The following is a 16,971-nucleotide window of genomic DNA, read 5'->3' as shown; positions in this document are numbered from 1 at the left end:
TGTGTCAAGCACTAGTAAGTTAGTTAATCTTCACAACAACCCAGTCAGATAAGTATTACTATCTCCGTATTAAAGATACGGCAACTGAGACTTCAGTCAAGATGACACAGCTCGCCTCCTCACACAACCCACCAAAATTACAACCAATATATAGAACAACCACTCAGAACTATCAGAAATCAAGTTGAATGGAAGTCTGACAGCTACAGAATTAAAGAAACCACATCCATCCAGACTGGTCCCAAATCCACACGTGGTGCACAGAAGTTCGGGAGGAATTTCTCAGGAGTGAGGAGTCCCGGACCCACCCCAGGTCACAGGCCAGAGTTTCAGTACCAGGAAGATAAGTCCCATAACTTCTGGCTACAAAAAACAGCGGGGACTGAGTTGGTGGAAGAAAACTTCTGGAACCCCAAGCAGTTCCCCCTAAAGAACCCACAAGAAGACTTACTCAGACTCATACCCTCTGAGCTCCAACACCGGGGTAGTGGCTTTAAAGGCACCGGTGGTGTATGGGGAGGAACTGAAGAGTCTGGGATCAAGGCAGGAGCTAGGGGACAGCTCTTTCCCAGACAGAAAGGCAGGCAGAGGCCACTGTCCCTTTTCTGAACCCTCCCCTCACAGAGCCACAGAGACTGCAGGTGGGTGCCATACCTGACATTTCATCAACCTGGCTAACACTGTTTGGCCTGCCCTGGAGATCCCGACTCTGTCCCACCCAACTTCCGTCCACTCAGGCTGTCAACAGTGACTTTTCCATATGAGTGGAAGGTCTTGGCTCATGTTTCACAAATTCCTAAATCCTCCCCAAAAAGTCAGCCTCAGTAAGTCCCTAGCCCCCATACCTCTTATTGAGTGGTACCCCAGGCCCAGCACTATGAGCAGCCAGCCTACATTCACAGCCAGACTTCGCCAGGAAACATCTAAGCCCAGCACAAGTAGCAACCATCTCAGATTGCTTTATAGCTCACGCAGGGTGGCACAGGACAGAACACAGGTGGGAATGACCTAGGCCTGCACCACCCAGGAAACCCCAGAGTGTGTGCACCCAGTGGAGAGCTACAGACCACATTGGAGCACCACCACCCTATCCCTGCACAGATCCTCCATAGAGGGCAGAGGTCAGAGGTCACTGTGAGTCCTTGAAGCTGATTGGTCTGGGAAAATCACTCCCATTGATCTGCCAACAGCAACCAAGTCTCAACTACAAGAGGAAGGTACACTCAGCCCACAGAAGGGCACACTTTGAGTACCCAGCCTGGGTGATGGCAGAGGCTGTGCCACTGGACCCTACAGGATACCTACCACATTAGGCCACACTCCCAAGACAGAGAGTCATAGCAACTCTACTTAATACATAGAAAAAAACGGAAGCTGCCAAAATGAGGAGACAAAGAAACATGGCCCAAATGAAAGAACAGATCAAAACTCCAGAAAAAGAACTAAATGAAATGGAGATAAGCAACCTATCAGATGCAGAGTTCAAAACACTGGTTATAAGGATGCTCAAGGAACTTAGTGAGGACCTCAGCAGCATAAAAAAGATTCAGTCAGAGATGAAGGATACACTAGTTGAAATAAAGAAAAATTTACAGGGAAACAAAAGTAGAGTGGATGAAGCCAAGAATCAAATCAATGATTTGGAACATAAGGAAGCAAAAAACAACTGATCAGAACAAGAAAAAAGAATCCAAAAAAATGAGGATAGTGTAAGCAGCTTCTGGGACAACTTTAAGCAACTCACATTATAGGGGTTCTAGAAAGAGAAGAAAGAGAGCCAAAAATTGGAAATCTATTTGAAAAAATAATGATAGACATGCAAGTCCAGGAAGCACAGAGAGTCTCAAACAATATGGATGCAAAAAGGTCCACACCAAGACACATCACAGTTAAAATGCCAAAGGTTAAAGATTAAGAGAGAATCTTACAAATAGGAAGAGAAAAGAAGTTAGTTATCTACAGAGGAGTTCCCATAAATCTGTCAGCTAATTTCTCAAAAGAAACTTTACAGGCTAGAAGGGACTGGCAAGAAATATTCAAAGTCATGAAAAGCAAGGACCTATATCCAAGATTGCTCTACCCAGCAAAGATATCATTTAGCCTGGAAGGGCAGATAAAGTGCTTCCCAGACAAGAAAAAACTTACTCAAAAAAGTTCATCATCACTAAACCATTATTATATAAAATGTTAAAGGGACTTATTTAAGAAAAAGATCAAAACTATGAACAATATGGCAGTAAATACATATCTATGAACTAAATCTAAAGGACAAACTAAGCAAAGAAGAACAGAGACAGAATCATGGATATGGGAAGCATTTTGTTGGTTGCCAGATGGGAAGGGGTGTGGGGGAATGGGTGAAGAGGTGACAGGATTAAGTACAAATAGGCAGTTACAGATTAGCCATGGGGGTGTACAGTACAGTATAGGAAATGGAGTAGCCAAAGAACTTATACACATGACCCAAGGACATGAATAATGGCATGGGGGATGCCCGAGGTAGTAGGGGATGCTGGGTGGAGGGGGACAAAGGAAGAAAAACTGAGACTATAACAGGATAATCAATAAAATATAATTAAAAAAATAAAGATGAGGCAACTAAGAAACAAGGTTTTAAGTAACTTGTCCAAGAAACACAGAATTCTCCATTCAATAAATGTTTAGTACTTACATGATTTCTTTTTTAAGAGACAAACAGATATTTTCTTGTAAGCTGTCAGTCCAATATTCAGTAAAGGCTCTTATTTGTGGGGAAAAAATCATTTTTGGACTCAAATCTACACCCATAGTATCCTGTCATATTTTTATAAGACTATTTCTGTCTCTTCACATTCTATATAGTTTTGTTGTAATAAAGTCTATAAGAATCCCTAAATTTTTAGTAACACAAATTATAAGTAATCTAGAGATAACTACAAGTACTATCTAAAAGTCAGAAGTCTAGGAAAACCACACTACATACATTTTATATAATGATTCTTACCTTTAATTCCATAACAAGTAAATGAAGTCACTTAAGTGATGACAAGGTAAACTATGTCCAAAGGATTATAGAACTAAAATCCAAATCATGTGTAAGGAATTCTCCTTTTTAAAAAAAATCTGACAGTCACCAAAATTCAAAATCATATGAAGTTAAATTAAAATGATCCCATCAATTAAAAAACACTAAACTTAAAGTCTAGGATCTATAATTAGAATAATGAATACTCATAATTTCAACTAAAAAACATTTTTTAAGATGTGAAGAGAGAGCAACTTTGTTCAGGTTTACGGCTGTATGTTCCAGCTGTCCAACTAGTTCACTTTAAGTGTTTAAATACCCATTACAGAGAAATGGACTTGGAGTTGTACTATGCACTGCTTCATCCCACCTACTGATATTTCTAAGGACACTTTAAAGGATGTTTGACAAAAATAAAATGATACTTAGACTTAATAAAGCCACTCACTTTCAGAGTTAGAATATAATGAAGCATGAAGAATAGTTACATTTAAGTTTACAGAGATACCTTTAAAAATTTAAATAAGCCTGTATTGAAGTATATGCTTTTGTTGCTCTATCATTAGCTTTATATTGCATAATGAAAATAAATTCTAATGTTACTTATGCTACTTCTAAATGATATCATTTCAAAAATAAATAAATAATTACATAAATGAAGCCATGTTCCTTTAAAAATATGAGTACATAGCTACTCTGTGGGTGTGTTAAAGCAGAGAACAATAAGCATTAAGAAAAAGCACTTCTGCTTTGGCTGCTGTGACTCAGTGGACTGAGTGCCAGCCTGCGAACTGAAAGGTCGCTGGTTCCATTCACAGTCAGGGCACATGCCTGGGTTGTGGGCCAGGTCCCCGACTGGGAGCGTGTGAGAGGCAACCGATCGATGTAGCTCTCCCACATCAATGTTTCTGTCCCTCTCTTCCTCCCTCCCTCCCCTTCTCTCTAAAAATAAATAAACTATAAAAAATTTAAATAAAATGTCCTGTTCAGTTTCCAACACACCCATCTTTGAAAAGGTATGACAGCACTCTGCCAAGCTAGTGCTAAGTTTAGATAATAAAGTAAAGATAACCGTTATGTCTGGGGTAAACACAAAGCTATTACCACAGATAAGAAACTTTTAAAACAGCTTCCCACTGTATATGAAATAAAATGCAAGAACATCAGTTTGGATTAAAGATTTTCCATAATAATCTGGCCCACCTATTTATTCCTATCTCCTTCTGGTCCAACTAGGTTATTTCCAAAAGTCTATCTTTTGTGGCCCTGGACAGGTAGCTCAGTTGGTTAGAGCATCATTCTGATACACCAAGGTTGCGGGTTCAATCCCTAGTCAGAGCACATACAAGAAGCAACCAATGGCCCTGACTGGTGTAGCTCAGTGGGTTGGGTGTCGTCCCACCAACCAAAAAGAGTTTCAAAACACACAAAGTTCATTTTTTGTACCTTTACTCAAAAAATCCCAGCTCTAGAATAACCACCCTACTCTACTCTCTAAATCATTCCTATTCATTCCTTACTACCTGTAACATCTGAACCCTTACCCAAACTATCTAGCCCACAATAACTTCTCCTTCTTCTGAACTTCTCCAATCACTTAATACCCCAGTCAACATTTGGTAATTCTCACATACTACTGTGACTTTTCTGTATATATTCACCCTTTTTCCTCAGGCATGCCATAGTGGTGAAACGCTGAGGGGCTGAGAAAACTGTGAGAGGAGAATATCAATCAAAGAGTTAGGATTCCCAAGTTCCAGACCTTGCTCTGGGACTGTGGCTGAAATTCTTGAATAAAGTCCCTTAACCTTTTGCATAAATGAGGGCCAGGTATTCAATCTAAGATCTTTAATGACCAATACCGTTTTTGAGAATTATCTGTATCTTCCATAGTGGCTTAGAATATTATCTTACATCTTAGGTACAAATAAATTATAAATTTTTTGATATAACCTCAGGAATAAAGCCAAACACCACCACACTTCACCAAAGCCAGGGTTCCCAAGCTGGGAGATAAAAATGGCACTATTTCAGGCTTTTCATTCTAATATATTTTAACTGCATAAACTATTCATACACAAAACAGCATACTTACTGAGATCTCTACATTTAATAGTACTATATTCAAAAGAGATACAAAGATAGTCACACGCTTCTCTCAGTTCAGGAATAGATATGCCATCAGGACAGCGGATTATTCCTGTTTTATAGTAATCCTAAAAAAAAAAAAACAAGAATGCATAAAACATCTGAGGCATGAAGTAGCCAAAACTTATCATTAAGGCCCAATTGGTTCAATGATTCGACCAGTCATAGAATTATTTAGTAGCAGAGGTAAAATAAGAACCTAAGTCTCCCCATTATTTATATATCTCTTTTCTCTACTATATCATGCTAATTCTTATGTATTTTCCCACTATGAGTTATTTTACTATATAACTACCACAAATTTTTGAAGATTTTTTAAAGGTAAGAAAGTTGAATAACATATTTTAAGTTACTTAAATATTACCTGGAGAATTGAGCAAAATTTAAAGCTCTTAATAAAGAACTTCAAAGTCATATCCAAGTATTAAAATAATGTAAAACAGAATGCATAATCAGATTTTTTTTCTTTGAAATACTATCTTTTAGTGTTTCCCATATTACTATAATCATTCAGTAGTAATTATTTCAAAGATCTACTTAAAATGTTGCTTGAGACTGACCCCAGAATTACAAATAAATCACTCCATAGCTGAGTTATAGAAATTTTTCTTACTTACCAACTCCATTAGAGTTCCAATGGAAATACAGGCAGCTAAAGGAAGCACTTCCCTCAAAATTAAGATCTGCCTCAAGGTTCTGAGGTTCAGAGCCACAGTAACACACTTTCTAAAGCTGCTGCATCAGTGGGAACAAGATTATCTCTGGTACTGACAACCCAATCGAGATCAACTACGGTTGGGCCCCAAACACCACCAGACTTAGAGGGGCACCAACACACCGTGCAGCTGAAAATCCACATGTAACTTTTGATTTCCCCAAAATGTAATTCACAACAGTCTACTACTGACTGGAAGCCTTACCAATAGCAAACAGTCAATTAATACAAATTTTGCATGTTATATGTATTACATACTATGTTCTTATAATAAAGTAAGCCAAAGAAAGTTAACAAAATCATGAGAAAATGCGTCTACATTATTTATGAAAAAAATCTGTGCATAAGTGGGACCAAACAGTTCAAACCCACATTGTTCAAGGGTCACCTATACTTTTCCTGTCTTGTACCTCCGGATCCTCCCTTCACTATCCCCCCGAAACTGTTTGAGGAAACCATATTTTTAGACTGCGGAAGAAACTGTCATACACTATAATCAAATCTTTACCACTGATTTGAAATTACAAGTAGGGACTCTGTAATAGTAATTCAAGTATTCCTCAAAAATAAAGTGTTAAAACCTCAAAATAAAAATAAAGGTTTAAAACAAAGAAGCTAACGGTATATTTTAAAGATTAATTTTAAATGTCCATAAATGTCCATATTGTTGCTTATGTGCAATCAAAATATCAGAATTCAGGCAGCCACATTCATTCTCAGGGAGCAAATGATCAACTTACTTTATTTAAGAGAATTAAAGAGAGAGAGTAGTAACACAATTCCATGTATGTTAACATTAAACCCTTGAAAGAATTGCCCATGCAGACCTAACAGATGAATTATCCATTATCCTGTATTTCCAAAGGTCATAAAATCCATTTATTTATATTATATTATTTTTACGTACTAAAGAGATGAATTAAATGGTATTTTAAAAACAACATCCTACGTACTCCCATATAAAGATATCCAAATCAAACTCTGATTTCAATTCAAGTATTTCCCAAGAAGGGGTCAGATGATTGAGTCAAAATACATTAAGAAACAAGAACTTACCAGAATAGCTCGAAATACAGTGGAGCCAATTCCCTCTGCCACCTCATACTCTCCCTTCTCATTGGGACGTGTGAAGTTATGTTCTCTGCCAGATCCAAACATCCTATAATAGCAAATAATTAAGAGATATATCAATAAGATACGTCCTTCAAAAGGGAAAATCGGTTTCATGCACAAAACTAAAAAAGAAATTATAATTTAAGTATTAAATTATATAATTAAATTAGCTCAAAAATTTTTATTAGAAATTTATTCTGGCACACATAATTAAGAAAGGAATATTTACTTATTTTCAGTAGTATACAGTAGAACAGTAGTATACAGGGGTGGGCAAAAGTTGGTTTAAAGTTGTGAGTACACGAAACAGTTTATTCTTGTATCATTTATTAATGATTGCATTATTTGTATTACAAATGTAAAACTACTTTTGCTTGCCAATGCAGATTCCCTATAAGCAAAAAATATCAATTGATAAAATGCAGAAGCTAAAGAACATTCTTCCAGCATCCTCTCCCCAGGAAGGGGGGAAAAAAAAGCAATCAATTAATCAAAGGGAAAAGGTCACTGTTATACTCATTTTACCAGAAGAAAAAAAAAGAAAGAAAAAGGAAACCATATTATTTATTATCTTCCTTAAAACTGTCGTCTTCCTTGCAAAGTTAGTATCATAATGCAGCACATAGAGTAATTTAAACTAGGAAAAAGTAAGACAGTATAAGCAGCTTAGTTGTCTTACTTTCACAATCTTAACTACAAATGTAAAAAATCATGTTCAAAATTCTTACACTTGCATTCTAGAATTGAAAAACAAAACTCAAAGGCTAGGTAAACAGGAATGAAGAAGTTAAGAGGAGAACAAAAAGTTTAAACAAATGAGTAAAAACTCTTAATATTAATTTATACAATAATACATAAGAAAAATACAAATGGACTCACTGTCTTTTCAGGTCATGTTATTGGCCTTTAACAGTAACCATTTAGAAAAGAAGCAATTTATAAAATATGCCCTTCAAAATGAAGAATTTAATGCATTACTCCCATGAAAAATTTTAAATTGTTCAAAGGAAGTAAAACTTCCTCCGAAAACATCTAGTCCAGAGATTTCCAGATTTGAACATATCACTGACTATAAAATCTCAGGAAAAAAATTTGGGGGGCTACCAAAAGTTTGCCAATGTTCTGTTTTTGTAAGTTACAGCATTATGTACCATCTGCTATCACTACCTTTTCATAAAAGTCAGGACACTCTAACAAGAAAAAACTAGAATATCATCTCTGAATAAATGATAGTCCTTTAACTGTACTTAACTACATGGAAAATAAAAAACGTATAACCTCTAAATCTGATACCACCATTACTAAAGTAAATATGACTGACCTAGTACTCTACTCAACAATTTCCCAATTTAAAAGGTTTCCCCTTTTGTTATGAGAGCTGCCATCCTAAAAAAGATGCCTCTTGGGGAACAAGGTTGATGAGGAAGCAAAGGAAATCAAAGCAGCAGCCTGAGCGCCTGGAAATAGCCCCTGTCCCAACAGAGCCCAAGGCCTCAAAGCTCTTGGATCTGTTAGATCGCCTGGAAGGCACTTCTGGGGACACCTAGCACTTCTCCCTCTGGATCCTCCCCAGAAGGCACTATAATACACCTGCTGGGCCTTCCCTTTGCTCCCCCAGCACCGACTCCCACCCAAATCTCAGTGTTTGAGTGTAAAGGACTGCAGCTGAATCTCTCTCTTTTGTTAGACTCCCTGGAATCCCCTTCATCTGTCAGGCTGCTGTGCCCAAGAGTTTCCAGCTGCAGCTAGAGGACCCAGCGGGGACACAGCTCCAGCTCAGGGTGGCCTTCCAGTGACCCAGCTCCTCTGAATCCTCAATCTTAACAAGATTCCTTTGTGGTTAAAGCTGCACCTCACCTACAACCATGTTGATCAGTCAGTGCAGGGATCGTTATAGTGAACAACCTGCATATGGAGACATGACAGTAACTGAGCTTCCACTCTCAGCCTTGAAATCCTGGTGTCCCAAACCCCTGGGTTCCCAGATACCCAGAGCCTACAACTGAGGACTACCAGCAGGTGGCGCTCTGGTCCTGTGCTTGCCATAGCAAAACCTGGGGGGGGGGCGTCGGTCCCCCTCCCCCACATACAATTAAAGCCCAAAAAAGTATGGGGAGTTTATAACACATAAACCTATAAAGAACAAAGCTTTTTTATTCCAATTTCCAAAAGAATGCCTTTTTTTCCGTTCCTATGAATATTAATTTTCATCCCCAAAGATATGTTTTGGTTAATTCATATGAAAAGCAGCCTTCATTGATGTAAAATAGACAGTCTTTCAGAAATCAAATATGCAATTTTTTCAAATATTTGAACTTTTTATAAAAGGTTCAATACACGTATTGTGTTCAAATTTCAAATTTTGTTTTTAAAGAAAACAGTCTAACAGCTGAAGCAAAATATTAAATATCTACTTTTTAACTGTATTTCTTTAAAGTGCAGGTAAAAAGTAAAGTATTAACAAGTCATCCTCCTAATAGCTTCCATCAAATAATCTTTCCTGTGCTACTAAAAAATACATAAAAGCCTATAGTGCAAGTGTTTTTCTCAGATTCAAAGCCAATGTTAAATATTTATCTACTTAAAATGTACAGTGTCATATGCTAGCATTTATTCTGTATTCAGAGACACTGACAAATCTCTCTCTCCCCCTCTCTCTCTCATGCACACATCCCAAGTACTCCTATGTAACCTAAAAAAAAATTTTTTTTTGGTTCTGGAGCTGGGACAGTGCAAACAGAGTCTGCAGGTGGCAGAGGGTCAGCGTGAGGGGCTCCGGGGTTTGGGGTGGGGCCGGTGGCCTCTTGGACAGGCCCGTGAGCTGCCTACACCGACAGCAGCGACTTCCAGCACCAGGAGTGTGTTGCCATGCACTACATGCACGATCTACATGCATCTGGTCATATGGCTGCTGCTGGTTGCCAAGATGAGTATGGGACACCTGAAGCTCTTGTCACATGATCAAGTGGCCATGCCCTATCAGTAGGAGTACTGTATTTGCTGAGCATTGTGCCCTCTCAGGCCTCCTCTCCTTACCCCGCAACATTAGCTACCTGATGCTGTCCATGATCTGCATGGGGCTCTTTTCCATCACTCCCCTCATTTATGGCAGCATGGATATGTTGTTCCCTGCTGCACAGCAGCTCTACAGCCATGGCAAGGCCTACCGCTTCCTCTTTGGATTTTCTCCTGTGTCCCTCACGTGCCTGGTGTTGGTGCTGGCAGTTCAAGTGCATGCCTAGCAGTTCTACTATAGCAAGAAGCTCCTAGACTCTTGGTTCACCAGCACACAGGAGAAGCAGTGTAAATGAAGCCTGACTGATGGACTGATCTCTGGAGTGAAGCCTAGCCCTCCGGATGAGAGGGTAGACGAGCTGTTCTAAAGTCTCCTTTGGTAATTTTAGCAGCTGTGATGTTGACAACTAGTGCAAATTAGGCCCAAGTTCTGGAAAGCTGCTACTATTGTCATCAGCTGAGGTGGTAAAACTCTATTCAACTTACACCTAGTTGGCTGCAACTGGGTGAAGAACAGCTGTAAACCAAACTTCAGCTAGTTTTAAGTTGAAGTCCTTCAGGATTTTTCTTTTAAGAATGAGTCTCATCCTTGCATCTTCTTAGCCTTAGTCATTCTCTCCATTTCCATCCACTACCTCTTAGCCACCAAGACTGAAGGAGATGGAGGATAATAAACTAAATTCTACTTCAATCTGTGGGTCGTTGGGCAAGAAACATTTCGGAGGCTGCTTTCCCTGCAGGCTGTCTCTATTGTGAAGCATTTTAATTAAAAAGAACATCAATAAAGTTATAACTGCCCTATCAAAAAAAGTTTTTACCTCATGTAAACTTCTACTTCATATATAGCCCCTTCATTTTATATCAGAGTGAACAGAAAAAGATAATGACTTTAAAATTAAAAGGTATTCGATCAAGTCTAGACTGTCCCTACCATTCTCGGACTGCAGTTCCAATAACTACAAACTTCACGTTAATCTACGACTACTCTGGATGAGCACAGGCTACATGACTACTTCTAGTGACTACTTTTTTATTCTACTGTTTGTTAATGTTAGTAACATTCCATTATTTAAGTATCAATATCACACTGGCAACTTCTAATGACTTTTCAGCTAACCAAACTGTTGGGTTTTTTGCCTTTCAACAAGACTGATACCTACTGTATTTGATGGCTGAACTTGGGAGCCTCAAGTAATGGAAACATTACCACTGTTAAATTTACCTTGTTAGATGCAATCTGTGGTTTCGGCCTGTAAAAGTCTTTTAGAATCTTGTCTTCATTAAATAAAACATTTGCTATTTGTACCGGTACAACAAAGACCAACAGAAATAAAACCAAGTTCAAAAACTGGCTCTACCACTTTCTAGCTGTTATTAACATGAGCAAATTATTTAATTTTCAAAAGCTCAATTCTTTTATCCATAAAATAGGAATATACATTCCAACAGAGAATTACTGTAAACTTAAAAGAAAAATAAAATAATGTGAAAGGGTTTTAAACTTAATAATACAAGGAACTGCAGTAATACAAACCTGCCCAACATTGTATTTGGCTGTGCAGTAAAAATGGACGGGTCCACAACAAATCTAGTGTTATCCACTATTAGCGTCACTCGTTCTGACGTTCTGACGTTCCGAGCTCCTTCTTTTGCATTCTCATACACAAACACCATCTCCCCAGATGTCTTACAGCTACCATCTGAACTTGACTGACTACTGTTTCTGCTGCTGTTCCCAGCACTGCTACTGGAACCATTTGGAGAAGCTTTTTGAGGACGGGGACTACTTGGACGGGAGGAACTGTGATCTTTTTCTCGTTCTGAAATAAAAATGTTAAACAGAGTCATGCAAATTTTCTTTTAAAAATTTCAAGTTCCATATATATCTTTTTAAAATTTTAATTTAGAACAGTTGTTTTAAATCACAGCATTCCTGCTTTTTTATCTCAAACAACATTTTCACAGAACCCCATAAACATTAATCTATTTCCCAGGGATAAAATATCAAAATGTTTTTTAAAATAATTAACCTTCGTAGACTTTAAAAGAGATGTATAACATAGTAATGTTGACCTAGACTAAGATCAGAATTCAGGTAAATTTTGTTATAACTCTATTTAAAAATATATAGAAACCCAATGAACAGAATCACAAGTCAAATAAGTAAACATGGAAAGTAAGTAAAAAATGAGTAAGAATACCAACTTAAACTCTCCTAAATATTAAAAGTACTAATACTGAAAACACAAAGTACAAATTTTGGAATCTTGCTGTGTTAATAAAAGCATTTCAAAACCAGCATTTTATCTCACAAAAAGAAGGTCCTAGAGGAAGAAACAAATTTCACTAGGATAAGTATTTATTTTTTTAAAATGACTTTTAATGTCTACCAAATTAAGTGACTTTTATAGCTGATGATTATATTGCTTTCTTTTTATTTCACTTTTGTTTAGTAAAGCACTGCCACAAATTTTATAGGATCACATAATTATTATTTATAATTTCAATACCTATTAAAATTATAGAGATATTATTAAAATTCAGAATATTTTGTTCAGATGTTCCAATATCCTACATAGGGGACATAAAACTAAGATTTTTGTGATTAAGTTTCTTTAGAGCCCAGATCACTAAACTTTAAAGGTGACCTAAAAATGTACCTCCATCCCCTTAGTTTCATCAGCTTTTGCCAAATTCCTCCATGACTCAGGCAACTGAGAACACTCTGTACAGCTTTACTGATTATATAATTAGATTTGCAGTATCTCCAGAGATACACCTCCATTTTATTGCCTGTTTCCACAATGCTGGTAGGATCCCAAAAGCAAGATTTGCTAAAGTAATAAAATAATTATATACTTCTACTATCTTCCCACATGCTGAACTCTGCATATAACAAACTAAATTATTTATTTATACTTTTTTGTTGGATTATCAGTACTAGTCTGACTTTAAGAACATTCTTAGATACTGACTTCTATACATACTTAGACCTTAGTAGAAATGATTTTGCTTTATAATGATAAATTTCCCATTCCCAGGGGAAAATGAAAATGAGCAGGTTCACATTACTTATATACCTCTGCTTCAGACTAGCTTTACAGTCACATGTATTAACCAGGGGTAATAACGTTCATTTACTGGGTAGAAGAGAAGATCTGGGCTAGTTGCCAAGAAAGCAAAACACTTCACGCATTCCCTTTCATCTATTTTTATTATTTAAAATATTGTCAAAAATCAAAATAAATTCTCTGATGGCTTTCAATTCCTTTTTTCCAGGATGACTAACCAAGAATTCCTATCAATAATTTACTATGATTGACAATCACATTTATTATTGATATTTATAGTAAACTTATTAATAGTATTTATCACAGTAACTTACAAACTATTATAAAATAAACCACTGCTATATATCTCATAAGATAAAAATCAACTTGAAAAAAATTTAAACCTACATATCACAAATATAAAGGCTTTTCAAATTACTTCTTTTATAAGTCTGTTCCAGACTCTTAAAAAAGTCACTTTCAAGTTTCATTTAGTAAGTTGTTTTTTCACAGCAATAACCAAGCTAAGCTAAAATAGAAGCAAATGAATAAAAGAGAGAAGTTAATTTTACTCGGAAGTATTAGGCTCAATTCATTGTCAATACTACTGCAAAAAGGTAAACGCGTGCTTTAAAAAATTATTGGGAAGGTTAGTTGATCTACATACCAACATGGTGCTGTCGTGTAGGAGAAGTAACATTTCTAATACAAGGAGTGAGCTGAGATTCTGTTCTTTCATGAGATGAATCTCGTGACCTGTCACTTGACCTTCGTCTGTCTCTTGATCTTTCATGTCCCCCACTAGCACCATGTAGACTCATTTTGGTGTGGTCAACAACTCCTTTAGCGACACGTGAGGGAGTACTGGTGAGTTACAAAAGAAAAATAATCATAAAAGTAGGGCATGAGATACAAACAGTTTTAAAGAAAAAATCAATCAACATAAAACTACTAATATTTTGAAAGGCAAGAATCAATTGCTACTTTATCGTTCTGAAATAAACTTATTTTACTTCAAACTTCTAGGTTTTATAAATTCTGGAGCACAATGTCTTTAAAGATCACATAATCCAACTCAGTTTTAAGGATGAGAAAACTAAAGCTCAGAAAGGTTAACTGACTTATAAGCAAGTAGTAGAAGTAACAGTAGCAGTAATAGCAGTGACCACCCAAATCTCCTAAATATTATTCAAAAGTTCTTTTGATTTCTTTGCCTGTGGGAGAGAAAGAGAGAGTAAGAGCATCAGCTTCTGGAACTCTTAACTGAGGTATGGGGTAAAATAACCAGTCTCCCTGCCAAATAAAATAAGTCTACATGCTAACTTCAATCAACTCATTTTGATTTTGATTAAACTCTTCAAAAATTTTTAAAGCATTTCTTGAAAAAGGTTAATGGCACCAACTGTGTCAAGTCACAGAATTTAACATTTTAAAACCTCACATGTAGAGTAAATTTGCCCATGAGAAGTGAGTAACGATGGGTAAAGAATGATGATTAGGAGAACCAAGATGGCGGCGTAGGTAGACACACTGCGCCTCCTCGCACAACCAGAACTGACAGAGAATCGAACAGCAAGGGGGACCAACACCAAGAAAATAGAAAATAACCATTCATCCAGACTGGTAGGAGGGGCGGAGACGGGCACCGGGGTGGAAAGGACTCGCGTGGCTGTGGCGGGACTGAGACTGGCGGAGTGTGGGACAAATGGCGCAGGCAGTCCGAGCACTAGCAGACCCTGCGGCCCCACATCTGCGCAGATAAACCGAGAGGGCCGGACTCAGAGTGGCGGAGAGTGGGGCAGGCAGAGTGGCGGGTAGCACCTTGCGGCACCACATTCGCCCACAGAAAAACTGGACGAACGGCGGGCAGAGAAGCAGACAGTGCAACCCAGGGCTCCAGCTCCGGGAAATAAAGCCTCAAACCTCTGACTGAAAGTGCCCCTGGGGGTTGGGGCGGCAGCAGGAGAGACTCCCAGCCTCACAGGAGAGGTTGTTGGAGAGCCCCACAGGGGCCGAGAGTGTGCACAGGCCCACTTACTCGGGAACCAGCACCAGAGGGGCCCAGTTTGATTGTGGGTAGCGGAGTGAAGGATTGAAATCCGGAGGAGAGTGAGGCTGGCGCCATTGCTCCCACTCAGCCCCTCCCCCTCGTACAGCGTCACAGCTCAGCGACCAGCGTTACCCCGCCCCGGTGAACACCTAAGGCTCCGCCCCTTAAAGTAACAGACACGCCAAGACAAAAAAAAAAAAAAATGGCCCAAATGACAGAACACTTCAAAGCTCCAGAAAAAATACAACTAAGCGACGAAGAGATAGCCAACCTATCAGATGCACAGTTCAAAGCACTGGTTATCAATATGCTCACAGACTTGGTTGAATCTATTCGAAAAACAGATGAAAAAATGAAGCCTATGCTAAGAGAAACAAAGGAAAATGTACAGGGAACCAATAGTGATGAGAAGGAAACTGGGACTCAAATCAATGGTGTGGACCAGAAGGAAGAAACAAACATCCAACCAGAAAAGAATGAAGAAACAAGAACTTGGAAAAATGAGGAGAGGCTTAGGAACCTCCAGGACACCTTGAAACGTTCCAACATCCGAATTATAGGGGTGCCAGAAGGAGAAGAGGAAGAACAAAAAATTGAAAACTTATTTGAACAAATAATGAAGGAGAACTTCCCTAATCTGGCAAAGGAAATAGACTTCCGGGAAGTCCAGGAAGTTCAGAGAGTCCCAAAGAAGCTGGACCCAAGGAGGAACACAAGGCACATCATAATTACATTACCCAAGATTAAACGCAAGGATCTACATCCAAGATTACTGTATCCAGCAAAGCTATCACTTAGAATGGAAGGGAAGATAAAGTGCTTCTCAGATAAGGTCAAGTTAAAGAAGCTCATCATCACCAAGCCCTTATTATATGAAATGTTAAAGGGAGTTACCTAAGAAAAAGAAGATCAAAAATAGGAACAGTAAAAATGACAGCAAACTCACAGTTATTAACGGCCACACATAAAACAAAAACGAGAGCAAACTAGGCAAACAACTAGAACATGAGGGTTGTCATTAAGGGAGTGGGAAGGGGAGAGGGGGGTAAAGGTACAGAGAATAAGTAGCATAGATGATAGGTGGAAAATAGACAGGGGGAGGGTAAAAATAGTGTAGGAAATGTAGAAACCAAAGAACTTATAAGTATGACCTATGGACATGAACTATAGGCGGGGAATGTGGGAGGGAGGGGGGTGGGCAGGATGGAGTGGAGTGGGGGGAAAATGGGACAACTGTAACAGCATAATCAATAAATATATTAAAAAAATAAAAATAAAAAAAAAAATAAAAATAAAAAAAAAAAAAAAAAAAAAGAATGATGATTAATAGTCTAGTTGACCGAGTTCATTCACACAATTATTTATTAAGTTAGATGTCCTCTGTGTACCAAGCTGTGCTACATGCCAGTAAAGAAGCTTCCTCAAGGAACTTGATTTAAATGTAGCAGTAACACATGAACATGTAGAATTTAAACAAACAATTCAAGAGTTACCCAATTTCAAATGTAAAATGACTAAATATATCTCAAATATGTATACAACTAATAAATGAATGATTGATAATAAATGCTTTAAGATCTCAGAAGAAGAAATCACTGTAGTTTAGTCACTGGTGAACTAGGCACTGACAAATAGATAAGATTTTAATAATCAGAATATATTACAGGTAGGAAAACTGACAGTAACAAAAATGAGAGAGCCAGACCTAAGGCATTTTGGAAATTTACCATTTTAGCATATACCATGGTTCATTATTTTGAAATATTGAAGTGTTTTATAAAAATAGAAGGAATGGCATAGCTTTAGAGTAATAAAGATTCAGAATCCAATCGTCCTTTTACAGATAATTGCTCAACATGTTGAATATCACTTAACA

The 16,971-nt window shown here is 37.8% G+C and overlaps 1 protein-coding gene and 1 pseudogene across 10 annotated transcripts in view; one reads left to right on the top strand and one right to left on the bottom strand.

The window, feature by feature from the left end:
- BTBD10 (BTB domain containing 10) overlaps positions 1-16,971 on the bottom strand; it is a 76,457-nt gene that overhangs the window by 10,836 nt on the left and 48,650 nt on the right. For all 10 annotated transcript variants that reach the window (XM_045193988.2, XM_045193991.2, XM_045193993.2 and 7 more), the window contains 4 exons: positions 13,713-13,909; positions 11,530-11,815; positions 6,924-7,026; positions 5,100-5,220 (listed from right to left, as the gene is read on the bottom strand). In XM_045193988.2, coding sequence (XP_045049923.1) covers positions 5,100-5,220; positions 6,924-7,026; positions 11,530-11,815; positions 13,713-13,909 — 707 coding nt within the window. The remainder of the gene's footprint in view (positions 1-5,099; positions 5,221-6,923; positions 7,027-11,529; positions 11,816-13,712; positions 13,910-16,971) is intronic.
- Positions 9,780-10,366, top strand: LOC112303170 (protein jagunal homolog 1-like; annotated as a pseudogene).

Source organism: Desmodus rotundus, chromosome 5, assembly GCF_022682495.2.
Source record: "Desmodus rotundus isolate HL8 chromosome 5, HLdesRot8A.1, whole genome shotgun sequence".
Lineage (NCBI taxonomy): Eukaryota > Metazoa > Chordata > Mammalia > Chiroptera > Phyllostomidae > Desmodus > Desmodus rotundus.
Note: the sequence above shows the minus strand (reverse complement) of the source record. Positions and strands in the feature narration are given on the sequence as shown.